This window comes from Pavona decussata, unplaced genomic scaffold (assembly GCF_977016875.1).
Source record: "Pavona decussata unplaced genomic scaffold, jaPavDecu1.1 SCAFFOLD_330, whole genome shotgun sequence".
Taxonomy (NCBI): domain Eukaryota; kingdom Metazoa; phylum Cnidaria; class Anthozoa; order Scleractinia; family Agariciidae; genus Pavona; species Pavona decussata.
This window is the reverse complement of record NW_028145718.1, coordinates 856202-871598: the sequence shown is the minus strand read 5'-3', so window position 1 is coordinate 871598 and position 15397 is coordinate 856202. Positions and strand designations below refer to the sequence as shown.

Sequence of the window (15397 nt, the reverse complement as noted above, 5' to 3'; positions counted from 1 at the left end):
ATTCCGCAATTCTTATTTTGCATAATTATGCCATTCAGCAGGTCTTTCCACATTCCATTCCGCAAACTCATTCCTCCTTTTACCCTCACCGCTGAAAAACAATGTCAGCCGGCACGCCATACTTTAACGTAATTACTGGTATGAAATATCACACATGCACGAATACACACTTCAAAACCTGTGTATCAATTTCTGTTTAACCAAAAAAATAACTCAGTTTATACCTACAGTCCACATTGGCTGTAGGGCATGCATTTATCTTTGTTGAATGTCAACAAGAGAAACACGGGTATCTTGAGCAGTGACACTGTGTACACGCAGTGTCTACCTTGTCATGTCACGATGAGTGTTACACAATGGCGTAAATTATAAGGGTTTGTATTGGAATTTACGAACGTGTTTTGGAGTCGAAAAGTAAAGGGCATGAATTGAACAAAAATGGCTTACCTTTTCTCCTTGATATGTTGCCAGTGTTTGTGTGCCATATTTTGCCCATTTCAGTACGATTCCAGTGGGTTTTAGGTTCGCTGAAAGTTTTCGTTTCTCTATACGGTATCCTACTATATATATCTATACCCCCAAAATCTTGGTCACTTCGGTATCAATAGTATTTTTAGAAAAAAAATTGCAACGTTAACAACGCAGTCAGTATAAAACGTGAGTCGCAGACGAAGAACTGTGGACCACGAACTGGGTATAAAAGAGGTAATGCTAACGGTATAGGAGGACTATGGACTACGGAGTACGGACTGACGGCATGCCCTACAGTCCACATTGGCTGTAGGGCATGTATTTACCTTTGTCGAATGTCAACAACAGAAACACGGGTATCTTAGTGACACTGTATACACGCAAGGTCTACTGCATGCATGCACGGCATCTACATGATTGTGCACATGGGCTCACTGGTTGATCACGATCAATGATCATCAAACATCCTTTTGCACATTTATATATTTAATCTGCACTGCAAGAGCAAGTTTTCACCAAATCGAGCCCTGAAATGAATGCTAAAAATCTAAAATGCCGGGCTCTCTTCAGCGCGTATTAAAAATTCAGCTGTTTCGCTGAGATAAAGCAAGATTTTATGTTTGCACTGTCGATCCTCACTATTTTATTCCCAGTCCATTTTTTGTTTCTCAAAAACAGCAATAAAGCTAAAGGGACAAAAACAACTACCGAAACTTGATTTTATACATCTTAAACTTATTGAAAATGAATACAAGAAAGATATGATTTTCAGACTTCCAGTTTTCCTTTAAGACTAGTGCGTAGTACGTAGTCCTCCTATTATACACTTACCTTAGTACCTCTTTTATACCCAGTCCGTGGTCCGTAGTCCTTTGTCCGCGCATTACGTCGTATTCTGACCGCGTTGATGTCTTCGAAAGTAAACTACAGGGGACTGACGTGACCAAGATTTTGGGGATAGATATAAATAGCAGGATATAGAGCGAGGAAAATGTCCAGCAAACCTTTAAAAATCCACTGGAATCGTACTAAAATGGCCAAAATATGGCACACAAACACTGGCAAGCGATCGAGAGACAAGGTAAGCCATTTTTGTTCAATTTTTTCCCTTTATTTTCGATTCCAAAACACGTTCGTATACTCCCATACAAACCCTTATAATTTACGCCATTGCGTAACACTCATCGTGACACTCAAATTACAACATGACAATAAAAAGGTCAAACGAATTTCTTTTGAACGCTCATAGAGCTTCGGCTACCAGTGATGTATGCAGTAGACATTGCGTGTATGCAGTGTCATTAAGATACCCGTGTTTCTCTTGTTGGCATTCGATGTCCAAAGATAAATGCATGCCCTACAGCCAATGTGGACTGTAGGTATAAACTGAGTTATTATTTTGTTAAACGGAAATTGGCACACAGGTTTTGAAGCGTGTATCTGTGCATGTGTGACAGCTATTGACGTGACGCAGGTAACGCAATAGCGAGTATCAGTTTGACACTATAATTTAATTCGACAATTATTTGTTGAAATCGGATTATTAAACGTTGTTTTAACTCCTATTATATGGAGTGTTTCGGGTGTCTTCACGAAACCTTCCCAATCAGATTCCTTTGCAGAAAGATTTATTGGGAGATTTGCATTATGCAAATTTCCTACCAGAATTTGGCGAATATTTTCTTTCCCGATGGCGTGCATTTTTTTGTCCAGACCTTTTCTATCACGTTATTAAACAAGAAAGAGAAACAGGCAAATGCAATATGAGATAAAATGACCATTTGAAGATAGCCTGGGTCAATGTTTTCACCGAGTCGCCACAACAGCTTTTTCTCAACAGTTGCGAATTATGCAAATTTGTTAACGAAGCCTCGCTAACTTTGGTTTTCGTCAGCGCGTGCATTGATTGCCCAGATTTTTTATTTCATATTATTAAAGACGAAGACCCAAACTTTATCACAATGTTCCCCTCGAGTCAATACCTGACATACCAAGATGCATTTTAAACCTTCAATCTTACTCAATTTTCACCTCATCGCGAAGTCCTCAAAATGTCAATATTTCAAAAAGCCATAAACCCTTTAAAGTTCTACAAAAGTTTATATAGATCCCATTGATAGAAAGTAGGTGAGTTATGCTCTTATTCAAAACCGACCTTGTTTTGTAGCGTTGCGTACTGTTTCAACACAAGCGTATTGAACTTGGCTAATTTTGAGTAAGATTTTTGCATAATTAATGGTGCAAAACCCGTAATTTCGTTTTCTCCAAAATTCTCGAAAACTATAAATTTCCAGAACATTCAAATAATATTTTCGTAGATAGTTCCCCAAAAGTAAACTTCAGGCAAATTATCAGGAGTTTCGATTTTTCAAGCTTGGCCAGCGATTCTCGAAGGTTAGAGTCAGGCACTCTTAATTAATTGACCAATAAGTAGAATTGTGCTAAAATTAGGCCAAGGACATTTTAACTGACATTTTTGGTCTGTATTCCGCCTTTTGTAGAAGGGGAAAAAACAATAATTCTCATGACTGATTCAGTTATAGTTCAGAATGTCAACCCGTGAATTTAAAAAAAAAAAAGTTTGCAATGTCTACTAATGCTCATAATGATGAAAAAGGAAAAAGCCAAAAATGATGAACAACCTTTTTGTTTTTTTGTAACGTATATCAGTCCACTGTATATTACATCTATCATTAACAACCAATGCACAAAAAATAAAAAAAGCTTGATCCTGGAGCTGGTGTAAAAATAAAATAATTCTAATATAATAAGAACACTAGGTTAATTTGAAAATTAAAGGTAGGTTGGAAAAGCCGGAATGACGGAATTCGGAATTCGGAATTCGGAATATTCGGAATACGGAATATTCGGAATAGTCGGAATAAATAAATAAATAAATAAATAAATAAATAAATAAATAAATAAATAAATAAATAAATGAATAATAAATAATTAAATGAATTACTAATTAACTAACTAACTAACGAACTAAATGAATAAATAAATAAATAAATAAATAAATAAATAAATGAATAAATAAATGAATAAATAAATAAATAAATAAATAAATAAATAAATAAATGAACAGACTAAAAAGTCGCATCATTTCTCACCGCGCGGTAGATATGTCAATATCTCTCTTCCCCCCGCCCCCCGGTCTCCTTACTGCTTTACAGTCAAATAACAATGCAAAATACATTTCCCTTATCGCTTCGCCTGTCTGACAGAGTCATCAGCAGCACTTAACCGCAACACGAAATCAAGCTGAATACAGTATTTCATTAGAAGTTCAGTTCGTTGACGTCTTGAAGCGCTTTACTGGTACTTAAAAAATGGATAATACTGGACTGAAGAAGAGGACCTATGCAGAAGTTCTTAGTTCTGGTGGAGGTGGGTGGTATTTGGTTTTAACTTGTAAATCACCTGGTTGTATCAAAGTTAAGCGCGTTTAGAAGGGAAAAGCACAATCTCAACTGCATACCAAGAACAGAGGATCCATAAGTATTATACGGGGGTCTTATACTACACTTTTTTCCTAGATTTTCTAGTGCATTTATCTGCAAACTTACACTTCTATCGATGAAGTTTCATTGATTTTCAGTACCTTTTTGGAATAGCGTGATGTATGCCATTTTCAATCGATAAAATGTGGCTATTTTGATTTTTTCCATAACTTGTGACTCACAGTGCACGCGAGTAGTTAATTGACAATGTACGGAGCGCTTTTTAAAGTTAGTGTAACGCTGCTGGGTAACAGCGACATCACATTACTGTATGAAATGATCATAACAATTTGAATACAATTAACACATTTGTCTCAGAAGGGCACCTGGAGCTGTCTTATGAACAGTTGGAGTTGGTTCTTGTAGCGTGACCGATTTTGAAGACAAACTCCTGTATATGACTTTGCGATATTTCATGTGTGTCATTTAAAATGCTGCTGTTTTATTTCGCATGCAGATTCCTCGGCTGAAAGCAGTGGATCAGACTGGGAGTTGGAAGAAAGGTCAGTACGTACTTCATCTACACCCCGAACGAGTAATGAAATATTTCAAGAATGCTGGATAGAACCAGAATAAAAGAATAAAACCTCACTTGCTCATTATAAAAAGATAAAGAAGTCTTAGGTAAAATGGCTGCCGTGCGGTTGAAATGCGGCAACACTTACTTCAGTTCGTCCCTCAGGGTCGGCTTTGTAAGAAGTAATTATAATTTTATCAGTTGCGAGAGTTCTTTAACTTTTTTGGGGGGTGTCATTTTACTCATACTTATTTCATTTTCTATTAATGTAATCTACTTACTTCACGGCTGTCATGAATCAGCAAGATGTGAGTGATAAGTCAGTGCACACGAAAATTAAAACTTGGCTGTGAAATGTCTTTTCCGTAGTGTTTTCTACGTGGATGTTCCGCCTATCCATACACGTTACCGGAAGACTAAAACACGAAAACTCGAAGGTAAGCATTTTCAGTTTGCTTTTACATTAGTCATACGAAAAGCCGGCTCTAAAAAATTCACTGCGGTTTTGTATGCCTCACACGTAGAACAGGAAACACTCCACCACACAAGCAGCCCTCGTCGTGTGTCTGTCTTAACAAATTTTTTTGTTTCCTGAGAGAATCATGAATAGAAGCGATACGGCATGAAACAGGAGAGAAGAAATAGAGGGGGGGGGGGGGGGGTGGTTGGCAGTATGGTTTGGTGGGAGGATCGTTGACCGTCTACCCTCGTCCCTCGTCCCTCGACAAAAAGGTGGATCCAGACTTCAGTATGCATTTACGTCCAAGGGTTATTTTTAATATATATTTTTCTCTTCAAACATGTTTCAGTCCCCACCAGTGAACCGGCAGTTGAAGGGAGTGGTGCCTCTGCAACTGATCCCATCACCATTGATTGCTCTCCGGCCAAAAACCCCACCACTGACAAGGCAGACAAAATCGTCAGTATCGATTCCTCCCCTGAACCAGCAAAGGCCAAATGTCTGGGTTATGCAGGTTACGGGGCAGCGATAGCTAAGGTGCGTGCAGGCTCTGGCAAATCTGCTATGACGAAAAAATTATTAGGCAACAGAACTGTCTTAAAAAATCAGCATTTTCCAGAAAGGGAAAAAAACAGTGATCATTCATCGAATTCGAGCGGCGAGAGTAGTGAAGGCAGCGAGGAATCAGAAGAGAAGATTCAATAATACAATGGTGATACTCGATTCCCCATGTTTGGCACCAAGAAGCGAAGATTTGAAGCCGTAGAGGTCCTCGATATTTTGTCAACAGACCGTGACAAGGAAATGAAGTGCCGCCATCAACCTACCAGGGTTCAGCGGAATGCTGCCTTTTTAATAGACGTGCGTTTTGTGCCATTGGATGACCTATCAGCAGACGGCAATGGGACATACATTTATACAGGGCGTCCGACTCAAACATTTCGGAAAAAAGCAAACGGTGACTGGAAGAAAAAATGTTCAAAACGTACAGACATCGACAAGGAATCAGATTTCCATTTTATTCGAGAATATAGGCACCTAAAAGAGAGCCCTGACTTTCACCAAACTCTGTATTATGCAAGAGATAAGTGGGGGGAGATTGTAAATAATCTGGTACTTCTACAGTATCAGTTCGATGGACCGGAGCACTCTATTAAAGCTTTTCCCCACGGAAATTCCAAATCAGGGAAATCGTTCACTCGGACAAAGCCCTCCGTCAAGAGAGTATTGGGCGAAAATTTAAAAACCCTATCGGCAAGTGAAGCAGTTGCCAAAACACGGAAAGATTTGGGGGGTCCGTTTAAAACTTTGTCAGATGCTGACATTCCTAGGGGAAGGGCGCAAGCTTATGACATGAAAAGAGAATGTTCCAACACAACCTGTTCTCAACCCCGGAGAAAACAAATCGATGAGATGACCACCCTCAACTGGTTTGCAAAGACAGATGGTAAAGGTTTTGTTCGAATGCAAGAACTTTCATCTGAACCCCTGATGATTCTGGGGACAGATAAGCAACTAGCGGACATGTCAAGGTTTTGCACGAGTCATCTTGACTTTACATATCTCTCAGTGGACCCAACATTCGATTTTGGAGAATTCAGTGTCACACCAACTTCTTACAGAAACATTTTATTGAAGAACAGAAATACTAATAAATCCCCAGTGTTTGTTGGACCAATTTTTATTCATCACACGAAAAAGAAAGAAACGTATGCACAGTTTTTCGCGAAAGACTAAATTATGCAATATGGCCGCCGGCCACGGCGTCTTGACCTGCGTTATCTATTACCTTTCTCCGTCTACTCATGACTTGTTGTAAGTTTTTGTCTTTACTGTATATTGTCTTACTGTCAAGTGATCCATTTAACATGCTGACGCGGAATGCTAAAACCTCTATGAATCCTACTGGAAAAGATGCTAACACTGGAAAAGACACAAACGCTTCGAGCACCGAGTTCGTTTCTCTAGCGACTCTGAGAGAGATGCTCCAGATGCAGGAACGGATGTTTAAGAACATGTTTGAGTCGGTTTTGTCTTCTGTAAATACTAGAATCGACAAGGTTGTCAAATCTGTCGCGGAACTAAAAGCGAGCCTAGAATATTCACAACAAGATATTGACGATTTGAAGGAAGCTGCAGACACCATAGACGACATGGAAGAAGAACTTGATGACATCCAAAGAGGTTTACATAAACACGAAGTAAAGTTGGTATACCTTGAGAACCAAAGCCGTAGAAACAATGTCCGCATCGATGGAATTCCCGAACAACACAACGAGACCTGGTTGAATACTGAAACAAAGGTGAAGGAAGTTCTACAGGAGAAACTAAACCTGAGCTTTGAGCCGATGATCGAGCGAGCGCATCGCACCGGAGCAAGACCAAGATCGGGTGCTGCTGATGGTATCAACAGACGACCAAGAACCATTGTGTGTCGTCTGCGCGACTGGAGACAGAAGGATGATATTCTTAGAGCCGCCCGAAGGATAAAACCATCTGGTATATTTGTGAATGAAGATCTCGCAAATGAGACCATTGAAAAGCGGAAAGGGCAGCTTGATGAGCTGAATGCGGCAAAGAGAGCCGGGAAGATGGCATACTTCGTGTTGGACAGACTTGTTATAAAGGAAAGACGTAATGCAGAGCCCAGCTAAGTTTATTTACTAAATAACGATAATGTCGCTTACTACTTTACCGTTTAGTCACTTAGATGACAGTGAATTTGCTGCGGGGATTTATGAATTCAGAAATGGACCTGTTCATTTCGATCCTGAGAGACTATCTAACCTATTTATCAATCCTTTGAGTTCCGATTTTGAGCGGTTCTTAATTCGGTCGGATGATCTAGACCCTGACATACATTTTAATATTGACGGCGGGTGTTCTTATTATGTAGAAGATAAATTTAACGATACTCTTCAAAAAGAAATCATGACTAGTTGTGAACAATCAAACCATCTTTCACTGTTCCATTTAAATATTCGAAGCCTTCAAAATAAGGTTGATGAACTATCGACCCTTCTAACCTCTCTAGATATAAAATTCTCCGTTGTTGGGATAACTGAAACTTGGTTAATGGATTCACCAGTTGGAGTCGAAATTGATGGTTATAACTTTGTTTACAAAAATCGCCCTGTTAGATCGGGTGGAGGTGTCGGTTTGTATATATCAGACAATTTTGATTTTAGAATTCGCACCGATATTTATGCTGATGAAGCTGAGGTGATGGAAGCATTGTTCATTGAGATCATTCGACCCCATGAGAAAAATATCATTGTTGGTATAATTTATCGCCCTCCAAATGAAAATGTAAATGATTTCGTGACCAGAATGAACGAAATATTAGGGAAAATATCTCGGGACAACAAGATATGCTATATAATGGGAGATTTTAATTTGAATCTGCTAAAAAATCAAAACCACAACGCCACCGGGGAATTCCTAGATGGCCTGTATTCTCACCTGTTTTTTCCGTTAATCACGTTACCTTCCTGAATCACTTCTCACACTGCAACTCTGATTGACAACATTTTTTCTAACCATGTCGAGCACAGTTATTTGAAGTCTGGACTATTAATAACGGATATTTCGGACCATCTGCCTATCTTTTCCATTTCCTTCGATCATAAGCGTACCCGCGAACACCAAGAGAACATATTTGTTCGTGACAAAAGCGAGCCAAATATTTGCAACTTCTTAGAGGAATTAGATTCTATTGATTGGTTCAATATAGACGGGTATAATGATCCAAAAATCTGCTACAGCAAATTTCTTGAGCGATACACTAAAGCTTACGAAACACATTTTCCTTTGAAGAAACTGAAGCGTCGCCTTCACCTTAGGAAACCGTGGATATCCCAGAGCTTACTTAAATCTGTCAAGCAGAAAAACAAACTATACAAGCAGTATCTTTCAAACCCCTCTCTCTGGAACGAAGCGAAATATAAAAAATATAAGAACAAACTGAATCACTCCCTACGAATCGCGAAACGTTTATATTATGATAAGAAGCTAAGCGAGTCAAAATCCAATATTAGAGCCACTTGGCGTCTGCTTAATGAGGTCCTAAACAGCAAGAAATTGAGACCTAAACCCAACTCTGTGTTTAAGGTTGATGACCAAGATATTTCTGACCCAATGGAGATTGCTAATCGATTTTGTAATTACTTCAGTAATATTGGACCAAACCTCGCTAAACGAATTCAATCTACGAGCTCATATAAGAATTTTCTTCCTGGTCATTTCCCTCAGTCAGTGTTCCTAAATTTAGCAACTCAGGAGGAGATTATAGATATCGCATCGAAGTTTCCGGCGGGAAAATCGGCTGGGTATGACAACATTCCTATGTCTATCATAAAGCGATCTATATGTAGTGTTTCCTCTCCATTAACACACATTGTAAATCTCTCCATTACTCATGGTATCGTCCCGGATGAATTGAAAATTGCCCGTGTCGTACCTATTTTTAAATCAGGTGACAAAGCTCTCTTCAGCAACTACAGACCTATTTCTGTTCTACCGTGCTTTTCAAAGTTTTTGGAACGAATAATTTACAACCGTATTATAAATTATCTCAATGACTTCGATGTCTTATGTGATAATCAATATGGCTTTCGAAAAAATCGCTCTCCTAGCCTTGCGCTTGTCGATTTGTGTGACAAAATTTCTTCTGCATTTGATAGAAAAGAACACGCCATTGGAGTATTCCTAGATCTTTCGAAAGCGTTCGACACGGTAAATCACGACATTCTTTTTGACAAACTCAATCATTATGGGATCCGTGGTCTGGCACTAGAATGGGTCAAAAGTTATTTTTCTGTGAGGACACAATTTGTCGAATTTAATAACGTTAGATCTGCACCACAGGGGATTTCCTGTGGGGTGCCTCAAGGTTCTATTCTTGGTCCCTTATTTTTTATCCTGTATGTTAATGATTTGAACAATGCTTCCCTGCTTGATGCAATCTTGTTTGCTGATGATACAAACCTATTTATCTCCCATAATGATCCTGTTTACCTAACTAACACATTAAATAGAGAATTAAACAAATTGTCAACCTGGTTTGCAGCAAACCGGCTCTCCTTGAATTTAGCCAAGACTAATTTTATGGTATTCAAGCCCTGGCAAAAGAAGCAATCCTTTGAATTTCAAGTTTTCATAAATGAGCAGCCTATCCTTCGTGTTTCTGAGACCATGTTCTTGGGTGTTTTACTAGATGACAATTTGACCTGGAAATCTCATATATCCTTAACAGCAAATAAATTATCCAAATCTATAGGTATTATTCATAAATCTAGGTTTTTTCTCTCTACTCACTCCCTTCGTACTTTATACAATTCTATGATCCTTCCATATTTATATTATTGCAATTTAGCTTGGGCTGGTACCTATAAGTCAAACCTTCAAAGAATTGTAACCTTACAGAAACGTGCGTTAAGAATAGTAAGCAATTCCACATACATTGCCCATACTGGCCCTATCTTTAAGGAACTTAAACTCTTAAAATTTCATGATATCCATTCGTTTCAATTAGGCTTTTTTATGTTTTCATTCAAGAACTCTACACTCCCTTCCAAATTCAATAACTTTTTTTTACTGAATAGTCAAATCCATAATTATAATACTAGGAATGCTCAGTCCTTCCGCTTGCCACTGTGCAGAACGAACACCAGGAAGTTTTCAATTTACTTTCAAGGTCCAAACTTTTATAATTCGCTAACTTCTGACATAACTAGTTCTCCCTCCTCCGCTTCTTTTAAAAGAAAGCTTAAAGAATTTCTTCTTTCTAGGTATTAACTTCTGTAAGGCTGTAATTCTTAACTAACTAACTTACTTAATATGTGTATGTGTACGTGTGCGCGGTCAAAGTTAATTTACCATAAGTCCATATTGTAATTCTAATATAAGATTAGTTAAGTGAGGAAGCCTGACTTGTTATAAGCCTCGTGGTTTCTTTCAGGTTTCCTCGCCATTTATTTTCTTTCTTCAATTTTTTTTTCTTCATTTTTTCTTCCCATCTGTAAATGTTGTGTATATGGCGAAATAAATATTGTATTGTATTGTATAAATTGAAAAATCTCGCACCGGAACTTGAAAATTTAATAGCATTCGGCACAGATGGAGAAACCGCTCTCTCTGACGCGTTAGCTGACAATTATCCACGAGCGATTCATCTGCGATGCTTTCTTCATTTTAGAAAAAATGTCGAATCAAAGCTAGCGTCGCTTGGTTTACCAGGTCACGAACAGTACATTTCGGAAATATTTGGAAAACAAGACGGAACAATTTACGAAAAGGGACTTTTAGATGCCGCAAGCGATGAGGAGTTCGATGCACTATTGGCTTCTCTTCACGAACCCTGGGCCAAAAGAGAGAAATCTTCACTGGACGACACTTCATCTCGTTTTCATTTATGGATGCTGCAAAGAGCTGATATGATGAAGAGTTGTATGATCGCAAGCGTAAGGACCAGAGCTGGCCTTGGAATCCCTCCCGAAAAATTTTACACAAACGACTCTGAGAACACAAACCGTCGATTGAGACACAAAACCGGCAGCAAAGAACTAGGAGAGACAGCTTTTGCAAAAGCAATGAAAGAATTAATTGAAGATGACCAAGAAACTGAGTTTACTTTAGCGTTATTTAATGGCTCTGAACAATATGAGTTCAGAGAACCATTCCAACACTTGACAGTTACACACGATGATTGGTTCGGAATGAGCGAAGAGCAACGAAAAAAAAAGGTAGCTACTGTTTATGCCTTGTCCATGGAGGATTTGTATGAAACGAGTGACCCTCAATCTCAGGGTCGTGTCTATTCGGTGAGGTGCTGCAATACCAAGGCAATCGACCCAGGAACCCTAAATGAACTCTCCGTACCTGCCTCAGCATTAAAAGATAGACTTGACATCCATATTGGGCAACAAATCTGGCACAAAGCTGCAAGAATTCTTTCGCAAAAGGATGCCATTTTTCCAGCACCTTCCAGGGATCCGTCAATAAGGGCATTCTCGGTGTTATCAGAATCCACTGACACGCCAAATTTTGTCCAACAAGATGCCCCTCTAATGGCATTACACGGAATGCTTAATGTAGCCCCAATTATTCCCCATTGTATGTTTCGTAGATATTTAAAAAATATCCTCCCTTGGCCATTGAAATAATTGTCTGAATGGTTTTATTCAGATATATTGCGTGATACTTATCGTGGTGTTACTAGGAATCATACCAGAAATAACTATGCAATAACGTCATGACCCCGCTGAACTGGTCTGGCTTCCTCTAGCTCTAATCTTTCGCGTTGATCATTCGATCTGTTTTTTAAAGCGGATTTTCTTTGCTGTGAACTCTCCCAATTTCCGCTGTTTCAACTGTCGAGTACTACCTAGAAGTTATTATTTCGATTTACTGCTTGAAAAAGGTTGGTTTTCTCTCTGAAAACGGCAGATCCGGAGTCTTAAATTCAGACATGTAGCCGCCATTGAACGAAAACAACTTTTCCAAATGATGATTTGCTTTGACGTCACACAAGTAGAGATGAGTGGGTCCCCTCCCTCGTGATATACGCGCAGATAATGGAGTTTGATTGGACCGCTTCTGTTCAAGACAATAAAAACAATAGATCCCTTCTGGGAGAGGGAAGAATTTAATCTAGTTTTAATGAATAAATCAAATGATAATTTGACGTCACACAGAAGTGATGAGTGGGTCCCCTCTCTCGTGATATGTGCCTAAAAATAGATTTTGATTGGGCCGCTTCTGTTGAAGACAATCAGAACAAAATATCCTTACTAGGGGAAGACAGAGTTTAATGCATAAATTAATGTGCACATTTGCGACACCGATGAAAAAAAAGATACCCGACCGAAACCTAGACACGTCATGCCCTGCGGGCATTCCGTGTAAATAGCAAGCAGCGCGAAAATGACCTGCACCTGCAAACACTATAAGCCTAAGAAAATCTGCTCGCATGTGGTTAGTGTTGCTCACAATCAAAACAGGTTAAAGGACTTTGTCTCGTGGTATTTGAAGCAAAAAGTCCCAAATAGCCTGACAGCAGTTGCTTCCCTAAATGTTAACTTGAAAGCTTCAGGCCGAAAGCAGAATGCCCCAAGACGACAACGGCAACAGAAAGTTGACGCCCAAGTCTACAACCCACTCTTACCAGTGACATGTACCAACACTCAGAGAGCTGACACAAAAATTTTGGAAAGTGTAGGTCAAGGGGTATACATTACATCATCAGCGTCTTCAAACCCACCTCCGTTGCCCATGGCCATACCTTCGTCATTACCTTCTCCCACAGCACATGTGCACACAGGAGTTACCCAACCTTCTAGTGTGCTGATTCCCACAATGGAGAGTCATCTGTATTTGCAACCACCACCTCCACAGACGTCGTCCATAAATCCACATGTTGCAGTTCCACCAGGCTTTCCATTACCACCAAAGCCCCCACTGCCCCACAGCCCAAACTTGTACTTTCTAGCCAAACTTAAAGGAAACATTTCGCGTTGTAACGGGTGCGGGACTTCCTTTAAGAGGAACACATTAGAAAACAACATTGATGCTGTGGCCGTGATTGGCCGAAAGGAGAGAGATTGGTTCCCTTTTGTTTTTTCAGATAGTTCTAAGTGCTGGCGGATGGGGAGATCCCAAAACCACTATTACTACCCGAAGGTGTCTTGTCTCAAGTCCAGAAATCCCAACTTTAAAGTTTCAGACTTGACATCTTTGTTACACAGGATAGAAGGAGGTCTTCTCGTCTCTAACGAGATGACACGGGAGCTATGGGAGCGGTTTGGAGATTCAATATTCCGTTAAGTCTTTCGTGCACGGCATCGCGATGGGAGAAAGAAAGAAACCAGCTGTTATATTTTAAAATCATCTTTACGAGACACATTCCTCTTCAATTAGGATTGCGTTACTTGAGATTTACATTTTTTGTCAAGTAGTTACCCGATCAGGGTTAGAAAACCTTTGACATATGTTTAAAGGGATACCCAACGACAAGTTTCGGTAAATATCTGTTCGGTGGAGGGCTAGTTCGCCTGAGATTTTCGGTGTCGATCAAAGAGTGCTCTCTGATTTTCGCACTGCTGAAACGTAGCCTAAAAGATCTGAAAGATTCAAACCCCTGACGTTTTTGCGAAGGGTCATATAGTTTGCTCTAGTGGTCAACTAGCGTTTTCGTAAAGCAATTAGTTTCTGGAAAATTAGTGGCAGTTCGATTCAGCTAGCAATATCTCAAAGGAAGATTTTGTTCCGAGCATTTTCGGTTAATTAAAATTTCAGCTAAGTAATGCGAACAGGTTACATTCGTCTAGCTAATAAGGTACTTAAAATACCTTTCTACAGCTTCATGGTTGATTTGGCTCGTTGGCCGGGTGTCCCTTGGTGTCTTAGGAAATAAAATGAGACATGATCGTCATTGGACTGTGGTTTTTAGTTACAACACCTTCCCCCCCCCCCCCCTCCTCGCCCCGTCCCCCTCTAGCTCTGACTTACTAACGGCAACAAAACACACACTTTAATGTGACACGTATACTAGCGAACAAATTAATTTACCTACTGCGCAATGAGAAAGGACGAAAAATTTCAGTTCATTTTTTTTAGTTATAGCATTCAAACTCCGGACTTCAAATGACATACCGTATTAAGCTTGAAAAAAGGACCTTGATTTCGTGTTGCGGTTAGATGCTGTTGATGACACTGTCAGACAGGCGAAGCGATAAGGGAAATGTATTTTGCATTGTTGTTTGACTGTAAAGCAGTAAGGAGACCGGGGGGCGGGGGGAAGACAGATATTGGCATATCTACCGAGAAATGAGGCGACTTTTTAGTCTGTTCATTTATTTATTTATTTATTCATTTAGTTAGTTAGTTCGTTAGTTAGTTAATTAGTAATTCATTTATTTATTTATTTATTTATTTATTTATTATTCATTTATTTATTTATTAATTTATTCCAAGTATTCCGAATATTCCGTATTCCGAATATTCCGAATTCCGAATTCCGTCATTCCGGCTTTTCCAACCTACCAAAATTAAATGTGTTCCAGTGAGTGAAGAGGATTTATCATTTAAGTGGGGATTACGATTGAGACTAATGCCCCATTCATACCAAGACTTAAACACGTTTAAAAGCTGTTTAGTTAAATACAGTTTAACACTGTTTCCTTCATAAAAGCTGCTTTCGGTTTTTGTCGACTACAGATTTAGCACAAATGAAAGCATAAGTTCAAGTTTACTTGAATCCTATGTCAAAGCCAATGTTTCAGCTTTCTGTCACCAATTTCAATTTTGTTAAACCTCTTTTAATTAAACATGTTTTGTTGTTGTATTACTGCTATTACATTAAGTCTGTTTTCTTTTTCACACCCCGTCACTTTCTCCCCATTTTAGCCGTCTAGCATAAAATTGCTTGAGAAGTGAATTTTTTGTTAA

At 39.1% G+C, this 15397-nt stretch overlaps 1 protein-coding gene and 1 pseudogene across 2 annotated transcripts; both read left to right on the top strand.

Annotated features, from left to right (window-relative positions):
• The window catches only part of LOC146453453 (uncharacterized), a 315682-nt pseudogene that overhangs the window by 60591 nt on the left and 239694 nt on the right, over positions 1-15397 (top strand).
• Positions 3738-14368, top strand: LOC146453473 (uncharacterized). Of its 2 annotated transcripts, XM_085096627.1 has the most exons (5): positions 3738-3861; positions 4432-4477; positions 4861-4928; positions 5301-5488; positions 13575-14368. In XM_085096627.1, exons 1-5 carry the CDS (start codon positions 3804-3806, stop codon positions 13677-13679), a joined length of 465 nt encoding a protein of 154 aa, XP_084952753.1. In that variant the 5' UTR covers positions 3738-3803; the 3' UTR covers positions 13680-14368. The 2 variants fall into 2 exon arrangements, with proteins under 2 accessions (XP_084952753.1, XP_084952752.1); XM_085096626.1 differs by lacking the exon at positions 13575-14368 and having other exon boundaries at positions 3745-3861; positions 5301-5669.